Source organism: Mustela lutreola, chromosome 9 (genome assembly GCF_030435805.1).
Source record: "Mustela lutreola isolate mMusLut2 chromosome 9, mMusLut2.pri, whole genome shotgun sequence".
NCBI lineage: Eukaryota > Metazoa > Chordata > Mammalia > Carnivora > Mustelidae > Mustela > Mustela lutreola.
In genome coordinates this window covers 68,541,817-68,569,654 of record NC_081298.1, presented here as the reverse complement: position 1 = coordinate 68,569,654, position 27,838 = coordinate 68,541,817, and the positions used below count along the sequence as shown (strand labels likewise).

The 27,838-nt window shown below is 37.2% G+C and overlaps 2 protein-coding genes and 1 pseudogene across 8 annotated transcripts in view; 2 read left to right on the top strand and 1 right to left on the bottom strand.

The window, feature by feature from the left end:
• Window positions 1-12,551, bottom strand: part of PREPL (prolyl endopeptidase like) — a 53,042-nt gene extending 40,491 nt beyond the window's left edge. Inside the window, exons 1-2 of one of the 4 annotated variants that reach the window (XM_059134591.1) lie at window positions 12,171-12,551; window positions 10,336-10,870 (exon numbers count right to left, since the gene is read on the bottom strand). In XM_059134591.1, coding sequence (XP_058990574.1) covers window positions 10,336-10,554 — 219 coding nt within the window. In that variant the 5' untranslated portion in view covers window positions 10,555-10,870; window positions 12,171-12,551. The remainder of the gene's footprint in view (window positions 1-10,335; window positions 10,871-12,170) is intronic. The other 3 variants (XM_059134589.1, XM_059134593.1, XM_059134592.1) reach the window with 3 other exon arrangements.
• On the top strand, window positions 4-163 carry LOC131808772 (U4 spliceosomal RNA; annotated as a pseudogene).
• Window positions 12,552-12,657: 106 nt separating the features above from the next.
• Window positions 12,658-27,838, top strand: part of CAMKMT (calmodulin-lysine N-methyltransferase) — a 391,971-nt gene continuing 376,790 nt past the window's right edge. For 2 of the 4 annotated variants that reach the window (XM_059134601.1, XM_059134599.1), the window contains exons 1-2: window positions 12,660-12,939; window positions 20,031-20,203. In XM_059134601.1, the coding sequence (XP_058990584.1) occupies window positions 12,802-12,939; window positions 20,031-20,203 (311 nt within the window). In that variant the 5' untranslated portion in view covers window positions 12,660-12,801. Of the gene's footprint in view, window positions 12,940-20,030; window positions 20,204-27,838 lie in introns of all 4 variants that reach the window. The other 2 variants (XM_059134600.1, XM_059134602.1) reach the window with 2 other exon arrangements.

Genomic DNA, 27,838 nt, shown 5'->3' with positions numbered 1-27,838 from the left:
AGAAGCTTTGCGCAGTGGCAGTATCGTAGCCAATGAGGTTTATCCGAGGCGCGATTATTGCTAATTGAAAACTTTTCTCAAACTAGAAAGAAAAAAACCTTTGCTTTTCCGAGATCATCCCTATTTCTTTTTCATGCAAGTACTACAAGGGTAGGTCTATACCTATGAAATGATATGCATTTCACAGATCTTAAATGCTTTTTAAAAAGTCTTTTATTTATTTATTTTTGAAGATTTTATTTTTAAGATTTTTAAAGATTTTATTTATTTGATACAGAGAGAGCACACATGCAGAAGGAGGGGCAGGAAGAGGGAGAGGGAGAAGCAGGCCTCCCATAGAGCAGGGAGCCCAATGTGGGGCTTGATCCCAGGACCCTGGGACCATGACCGGGGCCAAAGGCAGCTGCTTAACCAACTTAGCCACCCAGGAAACAAATGTTGTTTCTTAAGCTCTTTTTCATTTAAAAATGTAAACAAAGAAAATAAGGTGAACACCTGATGGCTATACTATTAACTTAAGCTTAACAGAAGCACTAAAAAGCACTGGAGAATATTTAGATCTACTAGAAAGGCTTATACAAAACTAAGCAGTAAAGGAAAGGATGTTTACATATTTAATACTCTGGGGTAAGAGGGAGAAAAAAATGTTTACTGAGTTATAAAGTACTACAATACCTCCTAAAAGGAGGGAAACTTCAAAGGGAGAGGAAGACATTATCTTTATTAATAAATGTTCACTATTATTTTTATACATAGTAAGAATTTTAAGAAATATGTCTTACTTTATATCTTCATTAACCATAATTTTCTTCTCTCGTGGGGATAAGGAATCCCCCAAGTAGAACAGTTTATCAGGTCAAAAAGTTAATACTTCATAAGTAAAACAAAACTTTAGGTTTAAGGAAAAAGTAATATGTTTGCTGTATAAGCAGAGTAAGAAAATAGTGGACAATTAATGAACACGAGTAGAGACACAGATTAAGCCTTAAGAAGCATTCAGTGTCTTATTGGAAGTATGTAATAAGCTAAGAGCTTTAGGTGACCTCTGGTGAGCATGAAAATGCCACATGAATTATTATAATTTGGCAAAACACCACTTATCAAATCACAATACTTGACAGGTTTGCCTTGGTTATGCAGAAGAATTCTAACCAAGATTTTCAACATCAGCTTTCTGCCAAAGATGACAACTGTATAGTGATTTGTGCCAGAGGGGCACTAAACTGTTGGTAAGGATTTCTAACAGCTGGTAAATATTTATTGCACAAGTGTGTCCATGATACTTTACCAACACTGTAGAGAATGTAAGCTATAAATACAGTTTACATCACAAAGAGTTTACCATCTACAATTAAATACAAGAATAGAAATACCACCCAAACAAATTAAATGGAAAAATGATCATTTTCATGAATTACTTCCTTTGGACTTTGAGATACTTTATGATTTGGATTAGATTCCACTTACGAACAATTGTTATGGTAGTCTCATTCAGTCTCTACTTTAACCATATACTTAATATGCTTGAGTAATTATTTGAAATCCAAACACTGGAGGCTCTTATGTTTTTCATCTATTTCTTACCATTTTCACAAAATCTAGAATTGATTTTTAGAGTAGTGAGGTAAAGTATCAATAACTTCCTATTATCATCTGAAACACAGATCAGAAGATCACTAGAAATCTATCCTGAAACTATAACTTAGCAGTAGGAACTGCCTTTCCATTGCCAGATAACCTTGCTTATTTGGTCTGTAATTCCGCTGGAATCTTTGAAGTAGAGTCAGGGTAGCTATGAAGAGTACCTCTTTCTACCTTGCAGTTTCTAGCACATTCTCTGTCATGGAGCTGGGCCCTGCAACTTTTAAATAATCATTCTTCTTTTTTTAAAAATACCCATTCTTATAGAGCCATGGCCAATGCAGGACTAAAGGCAAGAAAACTGTAGGAACAAGGGAACAATACCTGTCCTCTTAGTCAAATTTATTTTACTTTCTTGATTAACCTTTTTCTGGGTCAAGAATCCAAATAAACTGAGCTAATCTGAACCAAAATAACCCTGCAAGCAAAGAGGACTTTTAACTGCTTTAATAAAATGGAGGTAGAATTTGGAGCTTTATAAATAATTCCTCAAAAGGAATTACTCCCAGGAAAACTGAGATTTTATATAATATTCATAAATCCAAAATACTCCATATCCAAGTTGTTTTTGCTTTTAAATCTGTCCCAACAATACCCAGTGGGTATTTTAAGCTTTCATTTCAACGCTAGTTAGCATTATCACTAGAGTACACAGCTAAACCTATCTATTTTAGCCAAGTATCTTAATACATTAATAGTCTATTGGTTTGAAGGGCATATACTACCTAATGGAGCCGAAGTGAGGACAGCTTTAAAGTTTTAAGGTTACATGAAAAGTATCACTCCATTAGAGGAAAAAGGCACTCTTTGCTACCTTCCAGGTGACCTGTCATAAAACCATTTTAACAATGAAACACATGAAAACAGGAGGATAGAATATGTAAACTTCCTTATAGCAAAAATGAATTCTAAAGACAGAAAAATTACACAGAAGAAACACACCGGACAGCTTTTAGTCAAGATGGTACCATTAATACATGTCTAATTCCAAGTCCAGGGCAGAAGAGCGAAAAACAGGCTTGTCAGAAAGCAAGCAAATGCCCAAAGCTTAATGGAGAGGTGTTAAAAGGGCCAGTTTGTAGAGGTTCCTATATTTGGGACAATTTGAGCATCAAAAAGAATAATGATTATAACTGATACTACCCTGAAAAATATAAAAATTCATAGTAATTTGAAAACAAGCCAAAACAAAAAACTCCAAACATACCAAACTAGAATTAAAAAAAAGAGGGTTCAACAAAAAAGAAAACTCTTCTTTACAGAGTAGTATCAGCTAATAAATGTAGAAATAATAAAGTCAGAATATCATTAGCAACCCTAGTGACAAGTGACTAGGGTAAAGATCAATTACTGTTAAACATATTAGGTGAAATGATGTTCGGTAACACAATGCTCATGCAGTACCAAGTACTACCCTACTGACTACCTACTTAGTAACTAACTGCAAAGAGAATAAGGCCCCTTTACTGATGGAGAGAACCAGCAATTATCACCTTTACCAAAATTATCAAGCTTTACATGATTAATAGTGGGATGAACTGACATTATAGGTCTCCTGAAATATAACATGAAGTGTTTCAATTTAAGAATAAAGAAAGTAAACCTAAATGAAGTAGAAGAAACAGAATAAAGTGATCAATTAGAGAAGATCAACAAAATAAAAAGCTCATTGCTTTTTATTTTTTTATATTTTAAAAAAAAGTTGGTCCTCTGAAAAATGCACAAGATATTTTTTAAAAAGTACTAAAAAAGACATGTAGAAAAACAACAGATTAAAAAAAACCCCACAATAAAGTTCATGCCTAACATTTGAAAAAACAGATAAAATGAATAATTTTCCAGAAAATAAATGAATTATTCAAACAGATAAAAACAGAAGGGCTATATAAGCCAGTAACTATCAAAGAAATTAAACTGGTAATCAAGTGTCCTCTTCTTAAAGGAGACACCAAACCCACATGCTTTCCAAGATAGCTTTCTGACATCTTCAAGGAACAGTTTTCTCATATGCTAACCAAGAAAAAAAATGTCAATTATTTAAAAGTACTCAACTTACTTTATGAGGCAAATATTATTTGACACAAAACTAGACAATGACAATGTATGACAATTAAATACTAATCTTATTGTCAAACATGGACTAAAAAAATGGAAAATAAAATACAATGAAACAATGTATTTTTAAAAAGCACAAAACAAAAATAGTAAAGTAATAATAAAACCGTATGTGACCAAGTAGGGCATATCTTAAGAATGAAAAGATGGTTCAGCATTAGAAAAATCTACTAATGTAATTTAACACAAATAAAGGAGATAAATCTTAGGGCCAGTTCCATTAATGCAGAAAAAAACAGAAAATAAGACACTTTAAAAACCTTAAATTAAGAACAAAGAATTTAGAGAAATTAGGAACTTCTGACTTGATAAATGGTTTCTTTGTTGTTTTACACAGGACCATACTAAAATCTGTCATTAACATACCTGAAGTGTATTCATATTAGTACACATCTTATTTAGTATCCATGAAACACTTCTCAGTAATCTTAATTATACTCATTTAAAATTTCTAGTTCTATTTACTGTTTCATTATTCAATGGTTTCCTATGCCCCTTGCTTCCAATTCCTTTCCTCCTTTTTCTTGAGCCCCCTAAGATTTCTGCCCTTTTCGGTCAACTGACTACTCTTGTCAAAGTCACTGATGGCCACAGGACTGCAAAATACAAACGTTATTCTATGCACTCCTATTACTTGACCTATAAGCATCACGATACAATTGATAACTTCCTTCTCCTGAGAACACCTTTTCACTTGACTTCCAGGACCCCTCATTCTTACTGTTTTCCTCCTATCTCACTAGGCCTTCTCAGTCTCCTTAACGATTCCTATATCTACTTCCTGGCTTCTTAACATCAGCATGCCCCGGACCACTTCTTCATCTGCCGTCTGCATTAATATCCTCAGTAATCTCAACCAGCCTCATGACCTTAAATGCGATTTATATGCTGAAGACTCCCAAATTTAGATCTCTACCCTGGACCTTTCCCCTGCACAAGTTGAACCTGTGTATCCAACTGACTTCTCAACCTTTCTACTTAGATCACTAATAGGTATGTCAAAAAATGTCCCAAACCAAACTTCCAATCTCCCCATGTACCCTCTCCCCCAACAAAACTCTGCTTCTTCTATCACTCCTATCCTGATAAATGACAATTCTATCCTAGCTGCTCAGGTTTAAAACCACAGTCTTCTCTGTCTTTCTCTCTTGATACAACCAAGTATCTTTTCAACTTTTAAGATTTAGAATCTGACTACTTCTTTCTCTGTACTGGTATTACTCGGTCTGTACTGTTATCCTTTCTCCTTTGGATAAAGAGAAAGCCTAAATGCTGTTTCTGCTCCTGTCTTCCCAGGCTATTTTCAAAAAAAGAGGCAGAGTGAGCCTAAAGTCAGATCATATCACTTCTTCACTGAAAGCCCTCCCATGATTTCCCATCTCACTCAAGAGGAAAAGCAAAAATCTTTGCAATGGTCTAGAAGGTCCTAATTCCATGACCTTGAGGACCTCATCTACTACGACACTCTTTTCACGCTCACTTACTCTGAGCCACACTGGTCTCTTTGCTATTGCTTGAATATGAGTGGCTTCCCCCTACCTCAGTTTCTTAGAACATGCTATGTCCTGTGCCCAAACACCTTCTTCAAGCTACTGCTCAAATGTTACCTTATAGTTAGGCCTTCTCTGACCATCCTATTAAAATAACAATCCTCCCTATCTCAATATGGTCTATTCATTCTTTCCCTGTCTTATGTTTCACTATCCCTACGGTCTCTGACATACTTTATGTTTAATTCATATGCATCATTGTTCTTCTCTCTTCTCTTAACTAGAATGGTAAGTTTCATGAAGACAGGGATTTTTGTTTCCTTTGCTCACTGCTACATACCCGATTGCTAGACTGGTGCATAGTAAGTGTTCAACAAATAATTGCTGAGTAGAAGGAAATAAAGCACAAAACATAAAAATTTAAAGATCTACTTAAACAACAAAGTGAAAAGACAGCACAAATTATAAAAAAGATACCTACAGCACATAAAAGACATGTAAAAAATGCTTATGAATCAGTAAGAAAGAAAACACAGTACGAATGGTCAAGGCATATGAATAAGCAATTCAAGATAAAACCAAAGGAGTTAATGAACACAGAAAAGCAGCTCAACTTCATGATTAATCAGGACAATGAATACTAAGCAATGACATACTTGCCACATTTATCTGTTGGAAGGGCAAAAAGAAAGTCTGATAATGTAAGTGAGATATAAATCGAATTCTTATATATTCCTTGTTTGCACTTAAGGTGGTTATCAATTCAGAATTCAGCCTGATAAAATAACATTAGCTTGTGAATACAATCAGGATTTGTAATTTTAGGTATAAGATTCTAGAGAAAGTCTATCACATATGAATAAGGAGATACACAAAAGATTGTGTTTTGCAACTTTTTAAAGTCTGGAAACTGGAGAAAATATACTTGCCTGTCCAAAGAAGATGGATTAACTGTGATATGTTATATAATGGAATATTACATAGTAGTTGTATTAAATGAACAAGCAATACACATATTAATGTGGAATCTCAAAATCTTAAGTTGAACAAAAAAATTATACAACTTTATGTACAATAATATATAAAGTTTCAAAACATGTAAAACACTCCTATATGTCATCTGTGGATACAAATACATGTGTAATTTATAAAAAAACACACATGGATAGATAAAGGAAAATGATGACCCCTAGGGAGGTTAGGGAATGTGATACAGAAGTACACAGGAATCTTCAAATATACTTGTTGTTTTTTCCAGTTAAGAAAAGTCACACCGAGTAGTGGGTATATGGGTATTTGTTATGGTATTCTGACTTTGTTATTATTTGTAATAATTTATAATAAAAGGTACTAAAGTAGAAAGGTACTAGGAATCAGGCTACCTGATGTCTAGTTCTGACTCTAATTTTTTCACTTAACTTTGGACTGTGTGGCTCTGATTTTTTCATTTGCAAAAAAAGAGCTCATACACTATGTGATTTCAAAACTCACTACAAAGCTATAGCAATAAAGACAGTGTGGTTGTGGCATAATGACAGACATACGGATCAACAGGCTGAACTCAAAAGAGTTCAGAAATAAACATTTCTGAACTATAAATTACATTTATAGATGATTTATGTTTTGACAATGGTGTAAACAAAATTCAATGGAAAAAGAATAGTCTTTTCAACAAACAGTGCGGGGATAACTGAATATTTATCTACAAACAAATGAATGAAGGTGGATCCCAATCCCTCACACCATATATAAAAATGAATTTAAAACAGATCATAGGGGCGCCTGGGTGGCTTAGTGGGTTAAAGCCTTTGTCTTCGGCTCAGGTCATGATCCCAGGGTCCTGGGATCGAGCCCCGCATGGGGCTCTCTGCTCAGCAGGGAGCCTGCTTCCCTTCCTCTCTCTCTACCTGCCTCTCTGCCTATATGTGATCTCTGTCAAATAAATAAAAATAAAAATAAAAATAAACAACAAACAGATCATAGAAAGAACTCAGATTGGATGATTTCTGGGGTATTTCTTCAGTGATAAAATTTGTAATTATGTGAAAATAAAAAATTTATTCATTCAACTATTAATTCATTCCACAAACATTTACTACTTATCGAATGTGAGGAAGTCATTATGCCATGTGTTGGACTTATAAAGATGTACATTATAAAATTCTTGTCTTTGGGATTTCACAGTCTAATGAAGAAAGTTCAAAATGATATAATTAATAGCACAGAGTTAAATACAGTATGGTTCTTGTGGCCTCAACTCTACCTACATTTGGGTAACTCTTCCCAAATTCCTGACTCATACATCCAACTATCTACTGAAATCTCTACCTTAGTAGTGAGTTACAATTATTCCTTCTCCTTTCTCACTCTTTTTTCTATTTCTTTTGATGTGGGGAGGGCGGGGGATGGGAGGAGGGCAGAGGGAGAGAATCTCAGATCCACGCCCAGCACTGAGCCCGACTTGGGACTCTACCTCATGACCCTGAGATTAAGACCTGAGTGAAAAATCAAGATCTGGACACTTACCCAACTGAGCCACCCAGGCACCCCTTTTCCTTCCTGTCTTAAGATGTAAGTGACAATAAGCATATACTTGTGCCTGTGACATAAGTCCAACTGAAACAAAATGAGGACCTAAATGTGCTTTGGGATTTAATGATTTTGTAAAGTTAACATGGTGCCTATCTGGGTAAGGGGGGGGAGTGGGTAGGGAACATTACTTTGTAACAAAACACAGGAAGATTCTGGAGCAAAACATCTATTAAGTGGGATAGTAAAATTAACATTTTACAGCTTTGTGCCAGTTTGTGGAGGATGGGGGTTGAGTTAAAAACAACTTTTGTAAGAGGGTTTTGAATTTTAGAATCCAAACAGAAGAAGGATTATCATCCTACATTCTCTATACTAAGAAGTCCCCAATAAAATGTAATCACCCTATGAAGATGAAGTTTGACTGATTCTATCTCTTTAATCTTCCCTCAAATCTACTTCTCTCCATTATCAGGGCAGATATATCTGAAGTTGCCTATAGGCACCAACTACTTTTTTTTTTAATTTTGTTTTATCTGTAGGAGTGAACAAAGTTGGAACGGAGTGGATGCTTGCTGAAAAAAAAATGTGCATTGTCTATAGGTCTCTTCACAGATTCCCTGGGTCCCAGTGATCATAAAAGACAGACAGCACAGCTTTCCTATGGTATCATTTTTTACAGATGAAATGGTTGATGTACCGCATGCGAAAGTAGGACCGGTTTTTCAGGTGGACAATTACTAAAAGAGCTACTAAGTCAAGTTAAAGTTTCTAGGTGACAGGAATCTATGAAGGAGAATTGAAAAGTTGCTTCAGGGACAAGCAGAGGGAAAAAATAGTCAACCTCCTGTTCAGGGTGTAAGCTAATCCCAGCTGTCACTCTGATGGCAATTCCTGCCTACTATTTATAAACTAGGACTCAAGATAAATGTACTAGATGACAAATGTTCTAAACAAAGTGCAAAATAAAATTATCTAAAGATCCAAAATTTTTCAAATGAGTAAAATTTAAAGTTTATGTTTCTTAAATAGAATAAAGCTGCACACATACACACAAAGGTAATAACGAAATAAAAGGCAAAGAATTTCTGAGTAAAGAAAGCATCAAAGTGTTAAACTAAGCTAAGACTAAAACGTTGAGAGTAAAAAAGTCTAGGAACCACAGATGAAAAGTTAAAAGCGAAAACAAAAAATAGACAAAAACCCAAAACCCACAGGCATGAGCTAAGAGCAAACATGAAATAAAGAATCCAGTAAAATAAGATGAAAAAAATCATTTTTAAAACAAGCCACACAAGTATCCATTGACAGACAAATGGATATGGTATACACGTACAATGGAATATTATTCAGCCATAAAAAGGATGAAGTGATGTATTCCACAACATGGATGAATGTTAAAAACATGTTAAATAAGTCAAACAAAGAAGGATAAATACCATGTGACTAAAATTACATGAATTGTCTAGAATAGGCAAATTCATAAACATAAAGTAGATTAAAGGTTGCCAGGGTCCTGGAAAAGGAGGCAGTGGGCAGTTATTGTTTCATGGACCTATTTCTTTTGGGTGATGATAGGGTTTTAGAAATAGTGGTGATGACTGTACAACACTGTGAATGTAATTAATGCCACTAAATTATACACTTGAAAGTGGCTAAAATGGCTAATTTTATGTCACCAACAATTTTACCACAGTAAAAAAAGAGGTAGTCAAAACAGTCTAAAAATAAAAGTCAGTATGTAACAAAACAATTTAAACCAGAAACTAAAATATTAAAATAATATGGCAAATTATTGCAAAAATATCATCCCCAAATGTAATTTAAGGAGTCTAAGGAACATAAGTATATGGTAGAGGGATATGTCAAAGTGGTGGCAGCATAAATAGCTTAATCTCAAACAAGTAGGATGACCATTTAATATACCATCCTAACCAGAACATTTCTGAGAGGAAAGGGAACACTATTAATAATTACACAGGAACAACAGGTGTAGACTGGGACTGTCCCACACAAATAGAATGTGTGGTGACTCTACATGTAATGACAATCAGGTCCTCAAGGTTTAGGCCCATAGCTTGGGGTCTGGCCAAAGTACAACAGTCTGAAGGCATCTTTCTGAAGGACCCAAGTGGTCAAAAATGCCTTTTTTTCATTTTTTTTAAAACAAGGAATACACAATTACATGGAGTTATTGAAGTTTACCAATTTGAGACTCATAAAATAATTAGCATATTATCAGATTTTGTTAAAAGCTATTATGGTATTCTAGGAATTTCAGAAAGCTATATTATACTTTGAAATATACTGGTAGGCATAAGGATTTCCTAAGGTGAATCATTTTCCATAAATATATATTTTTATATATTACAACTATACGAATACATATGCATATATTCTTTTATACTTAAATAGAACTACAGACAATTGAGCCTTAACATTTTAAAAATCAAACCAGAATTACTGAAAAAATTAGTAACGGATATCCTACCCATTCTTTATCTTTAAGATAAAATTAATCTTAATGTCCTACAAATAGGTTAACTTAAAAAGTCCATACCTTACTTGAGAAGCTCCGACTTGGGATGTTTCTTGCTAACTCTGATACCGTGGGTTTATTCTGCAGACACTTGGTTAGGTGGTATTTTTTCAATTTTATTCTATTGTAATAATGATCAGCGAAGTTATAGTGATTCAAATGCTGTTTCTGCATGCATTTCCCAAGGTGAGGAATACTATACTTCAAAGCCTGGAGAAATAATTTGCTCTTCCGCTGCATGATATCAGAGTCCCTGGTTTATGCTCCCTTTGGAGCTGTCAGCACATGATTTCATAGGTAGGATTACACAGTAGTGGGTTCTCAGAGTATCTACAATCCGCAGTTCTTATCCCTCCCCTTCAGGGCCATCCACCCTTCAGGTTATGAATAACTGCAGACAGCTGATAACTCTGGTTAAAAATACCTGAAAACTTGTATAAGTTAAGGTTTCATTCAAATCACACTTCTCGCCAGACGTGACTTAAATGTCTCATTTGTAAAGTCAATCCTATCAGGCTCAAACTATGCAGCACTGATTCTCGTACACATGGGCAAACTAAAAAATAACAAAAAACAAAAAAACAAAAATAAAAATTTGCAAACAAATACACAGACCTAATGAGGGCATCTCCAGAACTCGAGGGCATTAAAAGGCAAAATGGCTTTCTTATGAAGTTGAGAACACAATCTTTGGTATGTATATGAAGGATAAACTGGAAAAGCCTCCTTACTTCATAAAGGTAGGGGAGCACTAAATGTTCATTAGTGCCAGATACTTTTATATACTGTCTAATTTAAACTTCATAAGGACCTGCTAGATTAGCCATTACAACATTCATTTTCCAGGTGAGCAAGCTGTAGCTCTTGGAGGTTTTGGCAAGTGCCCTAGGTCACTTGGAAGGAAGGTAGTAGAGCAAAAAGTCCAGTCTGGTTTCGCTCCAAATCTTGGACTAATAACTGGACTTAACGTTGAAAAGCTATTTAGCTCTTTAGTTAAAACAAAACACATCACTTCAGGATGAACAAACATGATGTGAGACCCCCACCGGTTTCTGTTGAGAAGATGATTCTCATTAACCCATCAAAGTAGGGCTCGTAAGTAATTACGAGAGACACCTGGGCTGAGGTCATCACTCTGACTCTCACCACCTGTGCCTCAGTTCCCTCATCTGCAAAACCGAGATAATGACACCATTTACCTTACGGGGTTGTTGTAAGAATAAAACTGGACAATTTATGTAAAGGTCTTAATACAGTGCCTGGCACGTAGTGTGCACTCAATGCTGGCTACTATTATTACAAGAGAAATCAAAGTTATCTTGCACACTGTTGCATGTCATCATGGAAGTCCTCCACAAAGACACCGCCCCTCGGTATTAAAGATACAATACTGCGTCAGATTTACTAGAGATCTGATCTGCTACGCTGCCGCCACCCGCGAACCTGTGTCGCAGCAAAATAACGGGCGAGTGGGGAGAGGAGATCAACAGCTAACTACCCCCAACCCGCGCCCCCAAGGCCCTGTAACAGGGGCCCGTAAGGACCTAGATCATTGTATCCATGCCGGCAACCTCAACGCATCCATCTTTCACCCGCAGGGAGAAGACACTATGCAAACCTAGAGGACCGGGGTGGGTGCTCCTTGGGGTACCTACTCCCTTTTCCTAAGCACCCCTCCAAACCAGGGATGAGGCGGAGTGAATGCAAGGAGGTTGGGGATAGACAGTGGCTGCAGTTTGTGCCACACGGAGAACGGACGCCAGGCAAAAAGGGAGGACCAGGGAACTGAGGCGCCACTGGGTGAGGGGAAATTGGGGAGAACCCCTCCTGTACACAGTATGCCCCTCCATACGTACGCAAGTTGAAGGACAGACGACTGGGCTCTGCACACCGAAACGAGAGAGGGAAAGTCCGGCAAGAAGCTCTCAGGAAGCAGCAAGGGTGCTACCCCAGTGGCGTTCAGCCGAAGTCTGCGTTTTTTAAGCCGCAGAAAGACAACCTATCCAGAGCTGCCCAGAGCTGGTTTGCAGCACGCCGGTCTGCGTAACCCCAGTCAAGCGCCAGCCCTAAGCAGATTTCGCCATGTTTATTGTGGTCATGAATAGTAGCTTCTCCTTCTGGGTTTCTTAAAAACCTAGAAATTTTAAGACTTTCCGTTCTTCGCTAGTCTTCTGGGCTCGAAATGAGGCAGGGGACAAGAGTAAAAGAGGAGCCAGTGTCCCGCGAGTTCTGCCACCACTCCCTTACTTTTCGGTTCGCCCTCACTAAAGATGGCCGCCGACAAAATGGTGCAATGACGCGAGCCGCGCCGCCCTGGTTGCCAAGGAGACGCGAATACCGGAAATGCGGAATTCGGGGAGGGTGCGCTTGCTGGGGCGGTCCGAGGGAGGTCCGGCTCACAGGTCCTGACTGGGAAGAAGTCGGCAGGTCCTGGCAGGGGAGAGCCGTGGCCGTGACAACTCGGGGTATATAGGCGGCTTTAACGGGATGGAGTCCCAAGTTGCGGATGCCCAGGCCGGCGAGGCTGAGCGAGCTGTGGGCGAAGGCCCAGCAAGCAGCGGCGCCTCTCGGCGGCTTCAAGTCTCGGAGCCCTTGGGAGCCGCCCGGTGGAAGCTCCTGCGGCAGGTAAGGGAGAGCCTACTGGCCTCACCTTTGCATCTGGTCACTTCCCTCGCAGGTGCGCGGCGAGCTACCGGCGGCGACTCTCTCCTCTTGGCAGCTCCCGGAGTTCCCTTGTAGTTTTGCCGGGAGCCACCTGAGAAGCGCCCCCTCGCTTCTACTAAGGGTCCCACCGAAAGGGAGGATATAGGGTGGGGCGGGGAGGGGGCAGCCAACGCTGAGTTCCTGGGAAACTCAGATGTAAGTAGATCTTCTTTTGGGTATTTGTCTGCTTCTGGGGACTTTGCTCGCCAGTCCCATTGGTGGCTCCCCATCCTATGCTGCTTCTCTTTCCTGCTTCTGTTTTACTTCTTTCCCCGGGTTTCTTCATGCTGCTTATCTGCCTGCCGGCGTCTAGTTCAAAGTTTGGCCCCTTTCTTAGAGATCAGCGTGGTTGACTGTGTTGGGACTGTGACGTTGCACGTGCTGTCCGTACAGCGGGGGTGTGGAAAGTGTATTCACAGCTGCCTCTGTCTTTCACTGAGATGTGACGTTTTCATGTTGATCTTGTAGTTTGAAGTGATCAGCGAGATTCTTGGTGTCCTAGGTGGACTAGTCCGGGTGTGGTGTTTTGTTTAATGCCGGTTATTTTCTAGCACTTAAGAGTTGCTGCTATTGCTGGTAACTGTAGGTGTATGGAAGTCTGACAGATTTCTGATTTGACATCACCGACCGACCCTCTTTCCAAACTTTTCACTCCCTCTCCCCTGCAAACTTCTTAAAGTAAAATCTGTTTACTGTTTTGTACACAAAGTTTTCTGCCTCTGCTGAGGTTCCTCCTGAAAACTTGACTCAAGGGAACACTTTCCATTTCTGACTGCTGTTTTTCGAAAAGAATTTTCCAGTAATGGCCACTTTGAGACTGTGTTTAGCCTTTTGAGGATTACTTTGTAGTTGTCTCCAGTCACCTTTTCTTATAGTGTCATGATATAACTCAGTGATCATTTCTTTGCAGATGCTTTGAAAGTCTTTCCAAAGCATTAAAATTCTGGTTTTGTTATTAATGTTACAAAATTATAGGATAACAAATGCATGTCCTCCTAGGTCATTATCATAGGAACTTTCTACAGTGAAATAAAGATCACATAAAGTTGAACTATAGACGTAGTCAGTTAGGGCCTTAAATTAATCAATCAAATCTTATTGTGATGATTTCAGTGATTCTTAATATAGTAAGAACTACAGTTGACCAGTGCATATGTTCATTCTTAGTTGCTGTCTACATCAAAACCAGGACAAGCTTTAGCTATGGCTGCCATTTGTACTCCCCACATGTTTTGACATTTAATGTTTTGGTACACGTGTGTACTCTGTTTAGAGTCTTCTTATCTTCTTTCCTACTTGTTGCATGACTGTTCGTTTTTCAGAACTACATTTTAATGTTTTCTATGAAGACTCTCCTGTCTCCTTGGCTGAGTTAGACCCTCAGCTCACTCTTATCAGTGAACCCCGTATCATATCGCCTTATGATGATTTGATCAGAGTCTATCTAATATACTAGAATGGGAGTTCTCCCTGGGAAAAGATGATATTTTATTAATCTCCATCCCCTGCACATTGCATGGGGCCTGACTAGTTGGTTTTTTAGCAAATGTTGTTAAGCGTTGTGGAAAGCTTGAGAGTAAGTGGCCCATAGTATCAAGTCCTCAGTGTATTGTATCAGTTAGCTGTTAATGAGTGACAAACAACTATAACATTAAGATGGCATACACCACTGAGCATTTATTTTGTTTGTGCGTCTGTGGGCCACCTGGGAGTTGACTGACAGAGGCTGTCATCAGCAGACTGGCTCTAATACTCGGACCAGTTGGCTGACATATTCCCCTGGTAATGGCAGAGGTATAAGAGTGCAAGGGCAACCATCAAAACACATTTTAAGCTCTTGCTAATATCCTGTTGGTCAAAGTTAAGTTACTTGGCCAAGCTTAAAATCAAAGGGCAGAGATATATACTCTTTCCTTGAAGGGGGCAAGAAAGGAAGTGAATATTTTTCCATAATCTAATCTACCATGTATATTAAACATTTGCAGGTACTCAGTAAATATGTCTCATACAAACAGACCATCCACATCTTGTATGCATCCAGAACTGGAAAACTCAGGAATCTAAACAGGGATAGGGATATGCAGCTCTCTCTCTCTCTCTCATGAGACATTATCATGACATCTACTTGTGTCTGCTTGTTTTCTTCTTCACAGTTCTGTCATTCCCTTACACCATAGGGCTTCAAAGCTATCTAATGGGTCCTTCACTTTAACTGTTCAATATTATTTTTGGTTTTGTAATTAACCTTCTTTTATTTTTATTTTTTAAGGTTTTATTTATTTATTTATTTATTTGACAGAGAGAGGCACAGTGAGAGAGGATACACAAACGGGGAGTGGGAGAGGGAGAACAGGCTTCCTGCAGAGCAGGGAGCCCAATATGGGGCTCGATCCCAGGACCCTGGGATCATGACCTGAGCCAAAGGCAGAGGCTTAACCCACTGAGCCACCCAGAAGCCCCTGTGATTAACCTTTTTTTAGAAAAAACAAAAACAAAAACAAAACCCATTGACCTAGTTCATCATTTGATACCAGGTCACATCATAAATTGCTGACTTTTGAGCCTAGTGCTCACTTTAATCAGATGAAGACTATGGATCAATATTGATAGAGGCTTTGGATAGTAGTCTCTTTTCCTCTTTATTTTTTCTCATTACCTGATAGCAAAGATGGCTTTTGGCAACTACAGGCTTTCATCATTCACTCAATTAGTGATCCAGAAGAAATGGCCCTTTTCCCCAACACCCAGATGATGTCCATTAATGACTCTACTAGGCCAAGCTTGGACCAGTTGTTGGATCCAGGAGAATGAGGCACTTTGGCTACCTGGGACATTAGCCCACCCTGTGGCAGAGAAGTAACAATCCCATCATTATCTCAGAGAGTGAGACAGGGGCAGTTCACAAGAGGATAGGATGTAGGGCAGGTGAAAAACTAGCAATGACCATTACACACTATTCACAAATACCTACAGCATAAATACTTACCTAGAGGTCTAATACTTGACTTAATCTGATTGAGGGACTATTTCACAGTATGATACAAATTAAAACATGATGCCATATATTTGAAACTATCAGTGCTGAAAGAGACAGTGTGATTCTTTGCTTTTTCCTAGCTCTTTGATGTTCATCAGATTAACATCCCCTTTCATATAACTAGTATCTAGTCCATAGGCTTATTTGAAGATTTAGTGAAGAGTGTGGTAAGACATGCATTAATTCTTACTTGGACATTTGGTGTAATTCACTGATGAGCAGTCTGGGCCTGGAGTTTTCCTTGGTAAGATTTTTATCTATGTATTATATTTTTATTTTTAAAATTAGTTTTAGAGGTAGCATTTAGCAATTCATTAGTTGCATATAACACCCAGTGCTCATTACATCAAGTGCTCTCCTTAATGCCCATCATCCAATTATCCCTCCCCCCACCACCCACCTATGCATTGTATTTTTAAAATAATTTAGCACTATTTGGACTTTTTGTCTCTTCTTGTGTCAGTTTTGGTACTTGTAGTCTTTTAGGAACTTGTTCATTTCATCTAAATTTTCATAGTTTTTGTAATATTCCTTTGCTATTTTTTAATGCCTGCTGGATCTATAGTAATCTCCCTATGTCATGTTCATATTTATATTTTCTCTCTTTTTTCTTATTAGTGTTATCAAGGATTTGTCAGTTTTACTAATCTCTTCAAAGAACTAACTTCTGGTGTTTTAATCCTTCTAGCTATATTTTTGTTTTCTACTTTATTAATTTCTATTTTTTAGGGAACTTAATTTGCTTCTTTTTGTAATTTTTGCAGTGGATGCTTAGTTTACTGATATTTAGCCTTTTCACAAGTTTTCCTTTAAGCACGAATTTATCTGTATTTCATATGTCTTGAAATGTATTTTTATTATTCAGTTCAAAATACTTTCAGATTTCTATTGTGTTTTCTTTTTTTTTGGTTCCTAAGTTATTTAGAAGTATATTACTTTATTTCCAAATATATTTGGTGGTTTTTTCTTAAAGACTTTATTTATTTATTTGGCAGAGAGAGAGAGATCACAAGTAGGCAGAGAGGCAGGCAGAGAGAGAGGGGGAAGCAGGCTCCCTGCTGAGCAGAGCCTGATGTGGGGCTCAATCCCAGGACCCTGAGATCATGATCTTAGCCAAAGGCAGAGGCTTAACTCACTGAGCCACCCAGGTGCCCCTATATTTGGTGTTTTAGGGAATTTTTTAGTATTTTTAATTTAATTATGAATATTAGGATGTTCTGTATCTTCAAAAAAAACTTTCTATTATGGGAAATGTCAAACATATACAAAACTAGAGATAATAGTATAATAATCACTCATATATCTGTAAACTTTAACAATTTTTAACTCCTGACCAACTTTATTTGATCTCTGTTCTCTCATCACACCCTCCCATCTCAGATTATTTTGAAATGAATATCAGATATATTGTTTTTTTCCTACAGATATTTCAGTATATACCTGTACAAGATGAAATTTAAAAAATAATTAAAGGGACACCTGAGTAGCTCAGTCAGTTAAGTGTCTTGGATTCAGCTCAGGTCATGATCCCAGGGTCCTGGGATTGAGCCCTCATTGGGCTCCCTGCTCAGCAAGGGAGCCCACTTCTCCTTCACCCTCTGCCTGGCGCTCCCCCTGCTTGTCCTTCTTTCCTCCCTCTGTCAAATAAATAAAATCTCTAAAAAAAGAAAATAAAAAAATAAATCCTCTTCTGACTGAGCCAACCAGGTGCCCTGTTTCATAAGTCTTTTTAATCTAAATGTTACTTCTGCATATGTCTTTTTTTTTTTTTTTCAAGATTTTACTTATTTATTTGCCAGAGAGAGAGTGAGAGAGAAAGAGCACACAAGAGCACAAGCAGGGGGAGCAGTAGGCAGAGGGAGAATCAGGCTCCCTGATGAGCAAGGATCCTAGTTCAGGCGGGACTCCACCCCAGGACCCTGGGATCATGACCTGAGCCCAAGGCAGATGCTTAATTGACTAAGCCACCCAGGTGTCCCTCTCTGCATATGTCTCTTTCACCTCTTGCCATTTTTTTATTGAAGAAACTGAGTTTGTTGTCTCTCAGAGTTTCCCATAATTTGATTTTTGCTTATTGTACTTGAAGATGATGTTAATGTGTTTCTTCATGCCTGATTTCCTATTTTCTGTAAGTTCCTATTTCCTACATATAGAGGCTTGACCAGATTCAGATTTATTGTTTTTGACTTGCTTTGGTTTGGTTGGTCAAGATGATGGTAGAGTATGTTTTCACCATCAATCATCAATTGATAAATTTCATTAATTACAGTGGTGTCTGGTTATTGCTCTTCTTGATGATGATTGTCTAGGTTCATGAATTCATGAGGAGGTTGAAAATGGTTGAAAATATTCTAATTGTGTCATTCCTTCTGCATTTATTTCTTGGAATACTGCTATAAACACAGATTTCTCCTTACCATCTATTTGGATATTCTTGGTTACAGTTCATATAGGAAAGACAGAAAAATACTTGATTCTTTCTCTTTGTTTACTACTAGTTTTCCAAGTAATAGGTTGGTTCTCTAGCATCCTTTGAAGATCATCAATGGGGTATTTTTAAAAAAAATGGACTTATATGTTTCAGTTCTGTTACATTTATTACCTTTGTTAATGCTTATACCGTCCCATCTTTGGCCAATGGACTCTATTCAAATTGGCTATGGAGTTCTTTGCATAGAACTCTTAATTCTTTATGGCTTTCTTGTGTGCAGGATGTCCTATACATGTACAATTCATGCCATTTCTCCAAGAGGTCTTACTTTGTTTTAATAGAAAATGATATTTAGAGATAGCAATATGGGTATTGTGTCCATTGCTACTAGTTTGATTGTTGTTTCTAGAATTTTTAAGTGGTAGGAGGTAGGAAATATATATCTTTTTAAAAATGTTTTAATAAAATAACCACTAGTTTCTATTATACTTATTCAAATTCAGAGCTACAGAGTTTTTGCTTTAACATCATTAATCTTACAACTATATTTGTTTCTCCCATAGTTAAAAATCCAGTTTTCAATGACCCCCAACAAAATTATTCATTTGGTTTATCTTAAAACAGATACACATACAAGCACGCATCAGACAGGCTCAGAACAATATACCTTTCCCTGCCTAGGTAGTAAGCTTTGAAATTCAACTTTTATCCCCTAAGTCCACAGACTGTAAAAGGTGCTGCTTGTCTTCTTAGCTTTTTTTATTGGAACTGGATCAATGTCCCCACAAGGAAATGATTGTAAAAGCCAAGTTCACCTCTCTAGATTTATTTCCTTTTTAAATTATTACACTGGTAAATCTTCAGTAGTTCTCAGCTTTGTTTTTTGTTCTTTACTACCTTTATTTAAAAAAAAAATTTTTAAAGATATTATTTATTTATTTGACATAGAGAGATCACAAGTAGGCAGAGAGGCAGGCAGAGGGTGGGGGTGGGGGAAGCAGGCCCCCTGCTGAGTGGAGAGCTGGATGCAGGGCTCCATCCCAGGACCCTGAGATCATGACCTGAGCCCAAGGCAGGGGCTTAACCCACTGAGCCACCCAGGCACCCCTCTCTGCTACCTTTAAATAATGCTTTAAGATATCCTGTCCAGGGGTGCCTGGGTGGCTCAATTGATTAAGCATCTGACTCTTGGTTTCAGCTCAGGTCATAATTTCAGGATCTGGGATTGAGCCCCACATCAGGTTCCTCACTCAGCATGGAGTCTGCTTTTCCCTTGGCCTCTGCTCCTCCCCTGCTTGCTTTCTCTCTCTCTCTCTCTCTCTCTCCCTCTCACTCTCTCCTTCTCTGTGGAATAAATAATAAAAAAAATCTTAAAAAAAAAAAAAAGATATTCTGTCCATTTTCTCTAGTTGTCTCCAGTAAGAGGTTGGTCTACATTGTCTAATCTGCTGTCTTTTGGAAATGAAAGTCCCCTTACCACTTAAACTTGGAATGCCTAACCCGTGTTTATATGATATGAATACAATATTTGGTTTTATTTCAAAGGTTCTGAAGCAAAAGCACCTGGATGTTTGCCTGCGGCATGTATCTGTAAGAAGATTTGAATCATTTAATCTGTTTTCAGTAACAGAAGCCCAAAAAAAGGCAACTGAAGAGGAAGTTGGTGCTTGGGTCCAATACACAAGTGTCTTCTATCCTGAGTACAGTATTTCCTTAAGGTAAACATCTTTGACAATTTTTTAAAAAGTATCTTTCTCTTGTAGAAGAAAAGCAGTCTAATAAGGATCTCATTATTCATTCTGTTGTGTTTGCAGGTAATCTTGATCAGAACTTGGGTTTTGCAGCATTGTGTTAGGAAATCCTGCTACTTTAACTGGGTTTTGTTGTATTCTCAGAACTAAAGAAAAAAAATTTCTCAGGAATGTAGCAGCATTTCAGGACAAAGTGGCTTGCAAATCAAAGGTTCTTTTTAACCATTCTCTCATAGCATTTGACAAAAAACCAAGTTCTTTTGAGGAGGCAAGGAAGACTGAAAATGAAAACAGAATTTTTTCAAACTACTCTTTAAGTAGAGTTATCTGAAAAACCAACCTTTGGTATTTTTCCCATTCATGTTTTGTCACTTTCAGAATAGAATCTAAAGAATAGGAGGAGAAAATTCAGCTGAAAACACTGATATTGTGAGAAGCATACACTGTTCTGGCTTTAAAAATCATTTAAAAAGAGACAGGAGAGTTGCAAACTGAAGTAAGAAGATACAATTTTTACTGAATTAATTTTCTCTCACAGTTATAGTCTAGCATATTGCAATATTACCGTAGGTGTTTGATTTTATAAAATCTTCCTTTTTTGACAAGATTTCACATCTTGAAAGGGAGGGAGGAGCACATTTACAGTAACTGTAAGAAGAGCAAAAAACATTTTAAGTGGAATGTGACTGAATAAGGTTTAGGTGAGGCAAGGAATAATTTTAAGAAAAAAAGTTTTCACAAAGGATGTCTATTTATAGTATATGTTTCTTGAACTATTTCAGTTTAAAATATGTAAGCTTTAAAAGACATCATAATAGCTTAAAATTTGGGATCTGGATAAAAATTGACTAGGGTAGGCAGGGAAGAACAATTAGGATCTGGCTTCATAATTATTGAAAACTCCAAAAAGAAGATAAAAACCTAGGGATTTGTGAGCTTGCCTGTATATTCATTTTGAGATTCTGATCTGAATACCTCAACTGCCTCACGTTCTCATGGAGATGATTAATTTAGTTCTTGGTTAGGAAGGGAGGAAAAACGCATTACGTGCTTGTTAGATGCCCTATACAGAGCAAGGTGTTTTCGTGTATGCTAATTCAGTAATCTTTACAGTAACTCTGCAAAGTAGTAATGAAGATGATTAAACAATTGGAAGATAGTGTCTATAAGGAAATTAAAGAGAAGGAAGAACCAAGTGACCCAGTAGCAGTCTTCAGGTGTAAAGTTCTAAAACTTACCCTCTACCTTCACGGGTGACAAGATGCAGTAAGTGTAAAATGTGCCAATAATAATTTCCTGACATCTTTGAGGTCCTGGTAAGGGTTAGCTGGAGAGAATGTGACATCTTCTATTCTTTAACGTTTCCAAACCAGGGCACAGTTCTGTTGCAGATGACACCTATGTAGCAGGATCCCAGGCTCCAATGTAAGCTGAAATTCCTTTCCAATGGCATGGTTCTTTGTGATATAGCTGTTTTTCAAATAAATAAATGCCAGTCTGTCGTTGAACCCTCATTTATGGAGAGAAGACAGGTGACCAAGTTAAAACATTGGCTGCGATGGCTACCAAGATTTAGCCTTTTTTTTCTAACTAGTTTGTTTCTTTCCACATTAATAGTGCAAAAATAACAATAGCTTACATGCTTTCTAGAGCTGAACACAATCTTAGAATAATTTTGAACAGATCATAACCACATTAATAAAGGCTGACCATTGAGGGACTACTATATGACAAGCACTGTTGTGAGCGATTTACATGTATTAGTTTATTTAATCTACACAACAGTTTATGAGGTAAATACAGTTATACTCATTTCACAATGATCATAGTGAAACCAGAGAGGTTAAATGACTTGATCGAGGTCATACAGCCAATGAGTGTGCTTCTATTCAAACCCCAGTGGTCTGGTTCCACAGCCTATACTTTTTAATAACTTTTATTTTGAAGTAATTACAGATGTTCAGGAAGTTGCAGAAATAGTATGAGTTCTCATACCCTTCACCTAGCTATCTCTATTGGTAACATTTTATATAATGACAGTCACTGTCTGTACTTTCAACTTCTGCACATACTGTCTCTGCAGAGGCAATCATGTATCCACTTATTCATTTTACAGATGAAGGGATTGAGGCCTAGATAAACTAATATCCTCATTGATTATTCTGGGCATTCTATTTCTTACTCCATAATTCTTACTGTATAGGAAATTACTGAAATTACTACAATTGCTTAGGTAGAGGAGGATATTTGCCAGGAATAGTTCATTCCATTCCATTGCCAATTTTGTTCACCTTGATTTCTTTTACCACTTCCTCTTGTTTTCTGTTATCTGCCCAACATGGATCTCGATTCTTGTTCCTTTTAATATCTCATATCAACTCTTCTCTCAGCCTGCCTCCATGACATTTCTTTAGCTACCTTTATCTTCTTCAGCATTGTTTGAATTGTGAGCATTCTGAAGTTTAAAAAAATTATTTGCAGCAGCTAAAGGTAGTGATTTAGAAGGTAGTTTTGGAATGGGGTACCATTATTTTCATCTACATTTTTGAAACTTTCTTAAATCAGCACTAAGGAATGATTGAAAAAAAGGTGGTGAATAGTTTTAAATAAATTTAAATCAATAAATATTTAATGGCACTGTCTATATAGGTTAATAAAAAGAAAAGTAAGACATATTATCCTCAAGGAATTTTTTTATTTTTTGTTTTTTCTAAAGATTTATATATTTATTTGACAGGGAGAGAGAGCACAAGTAGGCAGAGTGGCAGGCAGAGGGGGAGGGGGAAGCAGGCTCTCCACTTAGCAGGGAGCCTGATGTGGGGCTCCATACCAGGACCCTGGGATCATGACCTGAGCTGAAGGCAGCCGCTTAACCAACTGAGCCACCCAGGTACCCCCTTAAGGGTTTTAAAAATGTGAAAAGTTAAATAATAAAAATATTAAATAATATTTATGCATCCATTCTCAGAGCTCTCATTAGGCAGTGCATAAGTAATTTCCAAAGGAGTAGGAGACTTCATACAAATTAGGAGTTTAGAGGTAAGACTGATTTTCTGAAGTCCTTGAGGGGCAGGAATTTAAACTGGATCTGGAAGTAGTTGGAACTTCTGAGGGAAAGTGAGAAGTCATTTCAGGTGAAGGCAAAGGCACTAGAAAATATCCAGAGAGGGAAGGTGCAGAGGAGTGTCTCTGAAGAACCATCACGTTCTCTAGGGGAACCGTGGTCAATATGTGTTGTATGACGACAGCTCTGCTTCTGGATTTTCGTAAATGGCAGAGCATTCGGGATGTTTTGATCCTCACAGAGTATAAATATAAACCCCGTTTTCACTTTCTCAGTTCTTATCATCTGATGTCACCTGCTCCAATTCAATAGGGATGGTGCGTGTAGTGATTAATACTTATCCGTGCTGGGCCGCCTGGGTGGCTCAGTGGGTTAAAAAGCCTGCCTTTGGCTCAGGTCATGATCCCAGGGTCCTGGGATGGAGCCCCACATCTGGCTCTCTGCTCAGCAGGGAGCTTGCTTCCTCTCTGCCTGCCTCTCTGCCTACTTGTGATCTCTGTCAAATAAATAAATAAATAAATAAGTAAATCTTAAGGAAAAAAATACTTATCGGTGCTTGTGGTTTTGTCCTTAAAATTTCCCTGTATATTAATTTCTGTCTCTTTAAAGTTTTATTAGTTTGAAATAAGTATCCTAATAGGGTAAATAACTAGATATTTGTGCATTCAAAGTAGTTGATTTTGTACATATTATTGAAAGGTATATAAGCAGTGGCCTAAATTAAAACTTGGACCATTATTTTTTGTCAGCCTTGTACAATGATACATAAAAGGAAGGAATAGCAAAGAGAAATAGGCGAGTGAGAATAGAGAAATAAAATGAAGGAATGGAGAATTTCCTTTAGTGACTTTTCACCAGAGGCAAAAGTCTGGACAAGGTAAAAGTTAGACAGCATCCTCAGGATGTGTTTTCTTTTCTGTGTATCTGAGGCTAGTTGACTCTTTGTTTCTAAGTAAAGTATTGAAAGTTAGGGAATTAAAATCCAAGGTATGACTTCTACTTTATTCCTTGGTAAAGTCTTTTTGTCTTTCTGGTACTTCTAGAACCTCATAGAAGAAGTTCCTATAATTAGATAGATGTTTGTATAGAGAACATCTAGGAGATGTTTATATTAAAAGCTATGCCCCCCCATCCTACTGTCTTATAATCTGCAATTTGTTATAGTATTTTGTTATAAACAGAGTTTATTCTATCGATGCTAGAAATTGTTTCCCACTCTCCAGATTTCAACTCAATTTCAGTGCAGTAGGACTTCGCATATTTTGGAAGATTTAAATACTTACATTATAATTGAAATCAGAGAAGTGCCCAAGTTATTAATTTATGAATGTGAATATGTCACAGTTGTAGAAAAAACTGAGAGGTCTGAACTCTCCTCCTTTCTTTCAATAAGACTACTGTTGCCATGGTAATTGCTGAATTAGAAGCCTAGAGCTTTTAACTTTTGGCTTGTCCTGGGAGCTTAGAATGGACAAGACACCAGGAATGACTTTGTCTTTGACTGTGGTTCATCTTTCTCGTACAACATATGCTCTGTGGTGTGGTCATGTATTGCTTCTTTATGGAAAGGTAAACATAAAAGCTTCATTCCACTGAATTGAGTATGTACTCTGAGTGCTCATGGATGAGAACTAGTGATGGGAATCGTATGCTTATGAAATTAGACATTTGGCAGATTATCATTACATATGTGGTATATCATAGGTGCCCATTTAAAGTTTGGCAAGGCTGGCATCTAAGACAAATATGAATACTGAATTTATTTTTAAAAGGATAGTTTTGGGGTGTCTGGGTGGCTTAGTCGGTTAAATGTTTGACTCTTGATCTCAGATCAGGTCTTGATCTTCAGGGTAATCTCAGGTAAATCTCATGACTCAAGCTCTGCATGGAGCCTACTTTAAAAAAGAAAAAGTAAAGTTTTATGTTAGTAGTGATATTAATAACAGAGGTGAGTGTAAAAACAGTTTTTGTTCCCTTGCATTTTATTTTATAATTTAGAGGGAACTTTATAGAACATTTCAAGTATGATCCAGTGTATGCAGAAAATTAAAAGACTAATCCATTGAGTCATGTTTTCATAGAACTTAAATCATAGGTAAGTGCTAATATAACTAAGGTTTTTAGCTTGTTTTAAACTCCAATCATGACTGGTTATGTCATTTGCTTATATATATGTGTGCATGTAACTGTCTTTATCTCTCCTATTAGCTTCAGATGTACATCATAATGATTTGATATTTTTATACTTTATGAAATAATTCCCCTGATAAATCTAGTCACTATCTATCACCATACAGAGTTATTACATTGTTAACTATATTCCCTATGCAGTACATTACATCCCCATGATTTATTTATATTTTATAACTGGAAGTTTGTTCTTTCTCTTAAAGATTTTGTTTATTTATTTATTGAGAGCATGTGAGGGGGGGAGGGACAGAGGGAGAAAGAGAGAATCTGAAGCAGACTCCATGTTAAGCTCAAAACCTGATGCAGGGCTCTTGATCTCATGATCCTGAGATCATGACTGAATCTAAATCAAGAGTCAGATGCTTAACCGACAGGGCCCTCATAACTGAGAATGTTATGCCCTTCACCTCTCCTCCATAAGCAAGAGTTTGTTCCTACCTCCATGAGTCTGTTTTTGTTTTGTTTTTTCAGTTTTCATTTGCAGTCCCCTGATGACTAATGATGTCCATCCTTTCATGGGCTTTCACTTATATGGGAAATCATATGGTATTTGTCTTTGTCTGACTTACTTCACTCTTTAGCCATTTATTTTTGAAAGACCTCTGAAGCACGTTGCATCTAGAACTGAGTTTTTCACGCCTCTTTCTTCTAAAAACCTCTCTTTCTTCTTCTTCTTAAACCTTTGAGGGCCCGTTTTACTCTCTGGCTTTTCCTTTCTTTCTTTTTTTGGGGGGGCAGTTTTCCTTTTAATCAAGATAAAATTCAGATAACATAAAATTCACCAATGTAATTAACCATTTTAAACTGAAATTCAATTAAAAAATTATTTTTATTTATTTATTTGTCAGAAAGAGAGAGAGAGCACAAGCAGAGGGAGTGGCAGGCAGAGCAGGCAGAGGGAGAAGCAGGATCCCCACTGAGCAAGGAGTCCCATGCGGGACTCGATCCTGGGACCCTGGGATCATGACCTGAGCTGAAGGCAGCTGCTTAATCAACTGAGCAACTGAGGCGTCCCGAATTCAGTGGTTTTTAGTATATTCATAATGTTGTACAGTCATCATTACTGTCTAATTCCAGAGATTTTTATCACCCTATAAAGGAACCCCATTCTCATTCATAGTGATTATCTATCCTTCTCCCACCTCCCAAACCTTGGCAACCACTAATCTACTTTCTGTCTGTATGGATTCGCCTATTTTGAACATTCCATATAAATAGATAATATATGGACTTTTATGTCTGGCTTCTTTCAGTTAGAGTAATGTTTTTGATTCATCTGGGTTATAGCATATATTGTTATTTCATTCCTTTTTTTGTGGCTGAATAATATTTTGTTATTTGGATAATACCACATTTTGTTTATCCATTTATCAGTTGATGGACATTTGGGTTGTTTCAACTTCTTGGCTATTATGAATAATGCTACTGTGAACATTCATATGTTAAGTTTTTGTGACTATAAAACTTTTTAATTCTCTTAGGTATGTACCTAAGGGTGAAATTCCTGGGTCATGTGGTGAATCTTTATTTAACATTTTGAAGAATGGCCAAATTGTTTTCCACAATGGTTGCACCATTTTGCATTCCTACCAGGAGTATATGAGGGTTTCAATTTTTCTCCATGCTTACCAGCACTTATTATTTTAACTTTATTATTATTTTTTATTTTAGCCATTCTAGTGAGTATGAAGTGATATCTCACTGTGGTTTTGATTTGCAGTTCTGTGATGATTAATGAAACTTTCATGTGCTCATTGGCTATTTGTGTATCATCTTTGGACAAATATCTGTTCAAATGCCTTGCCCATTTTTAATTGGGTCATCTTTTTGTTGCTGAATCATGAGAACTCTTTATCTATTCTGGACACTAGACCCAGTGATTTGCACATATTTTCTCCCATGCTGTGGGTTGTCTTTTCACTTTAATCATAGTGTCCTTTCATGGACAAAATTTTTTAATTTTAGTGACATTTAGCTTTGTGTGTGTGTGTGTGTGTGTGTGTGTGTGTGTGTGTGTGCTTTTGATATCATATTTAACTCTCACTTATTTTTAACCTCTAGTTCCAACCTCTTGATGTCTTTAGACTTCAGACTTTTTTCCTTTATTAGCTTTTTCCCCCCTCTTCACATAATTATCTCCCACAGTGACTTGCTCATTAGTCTTCCTTACTTTATCATCCTTTCTTGGGGAAAACTCAAAAGTCCTCAGTTCTAGGCTAGCTTAAAGTGCTTGTGGAAAAAAAAAAAACAAAACAGGTTGACTTTGAGAAGAAACTGGCTATTAGTAATTTTTTCCCCAGCTTTATTGAGATATAATTGATATATAATGTTGTGTAAATTTTAGGTGT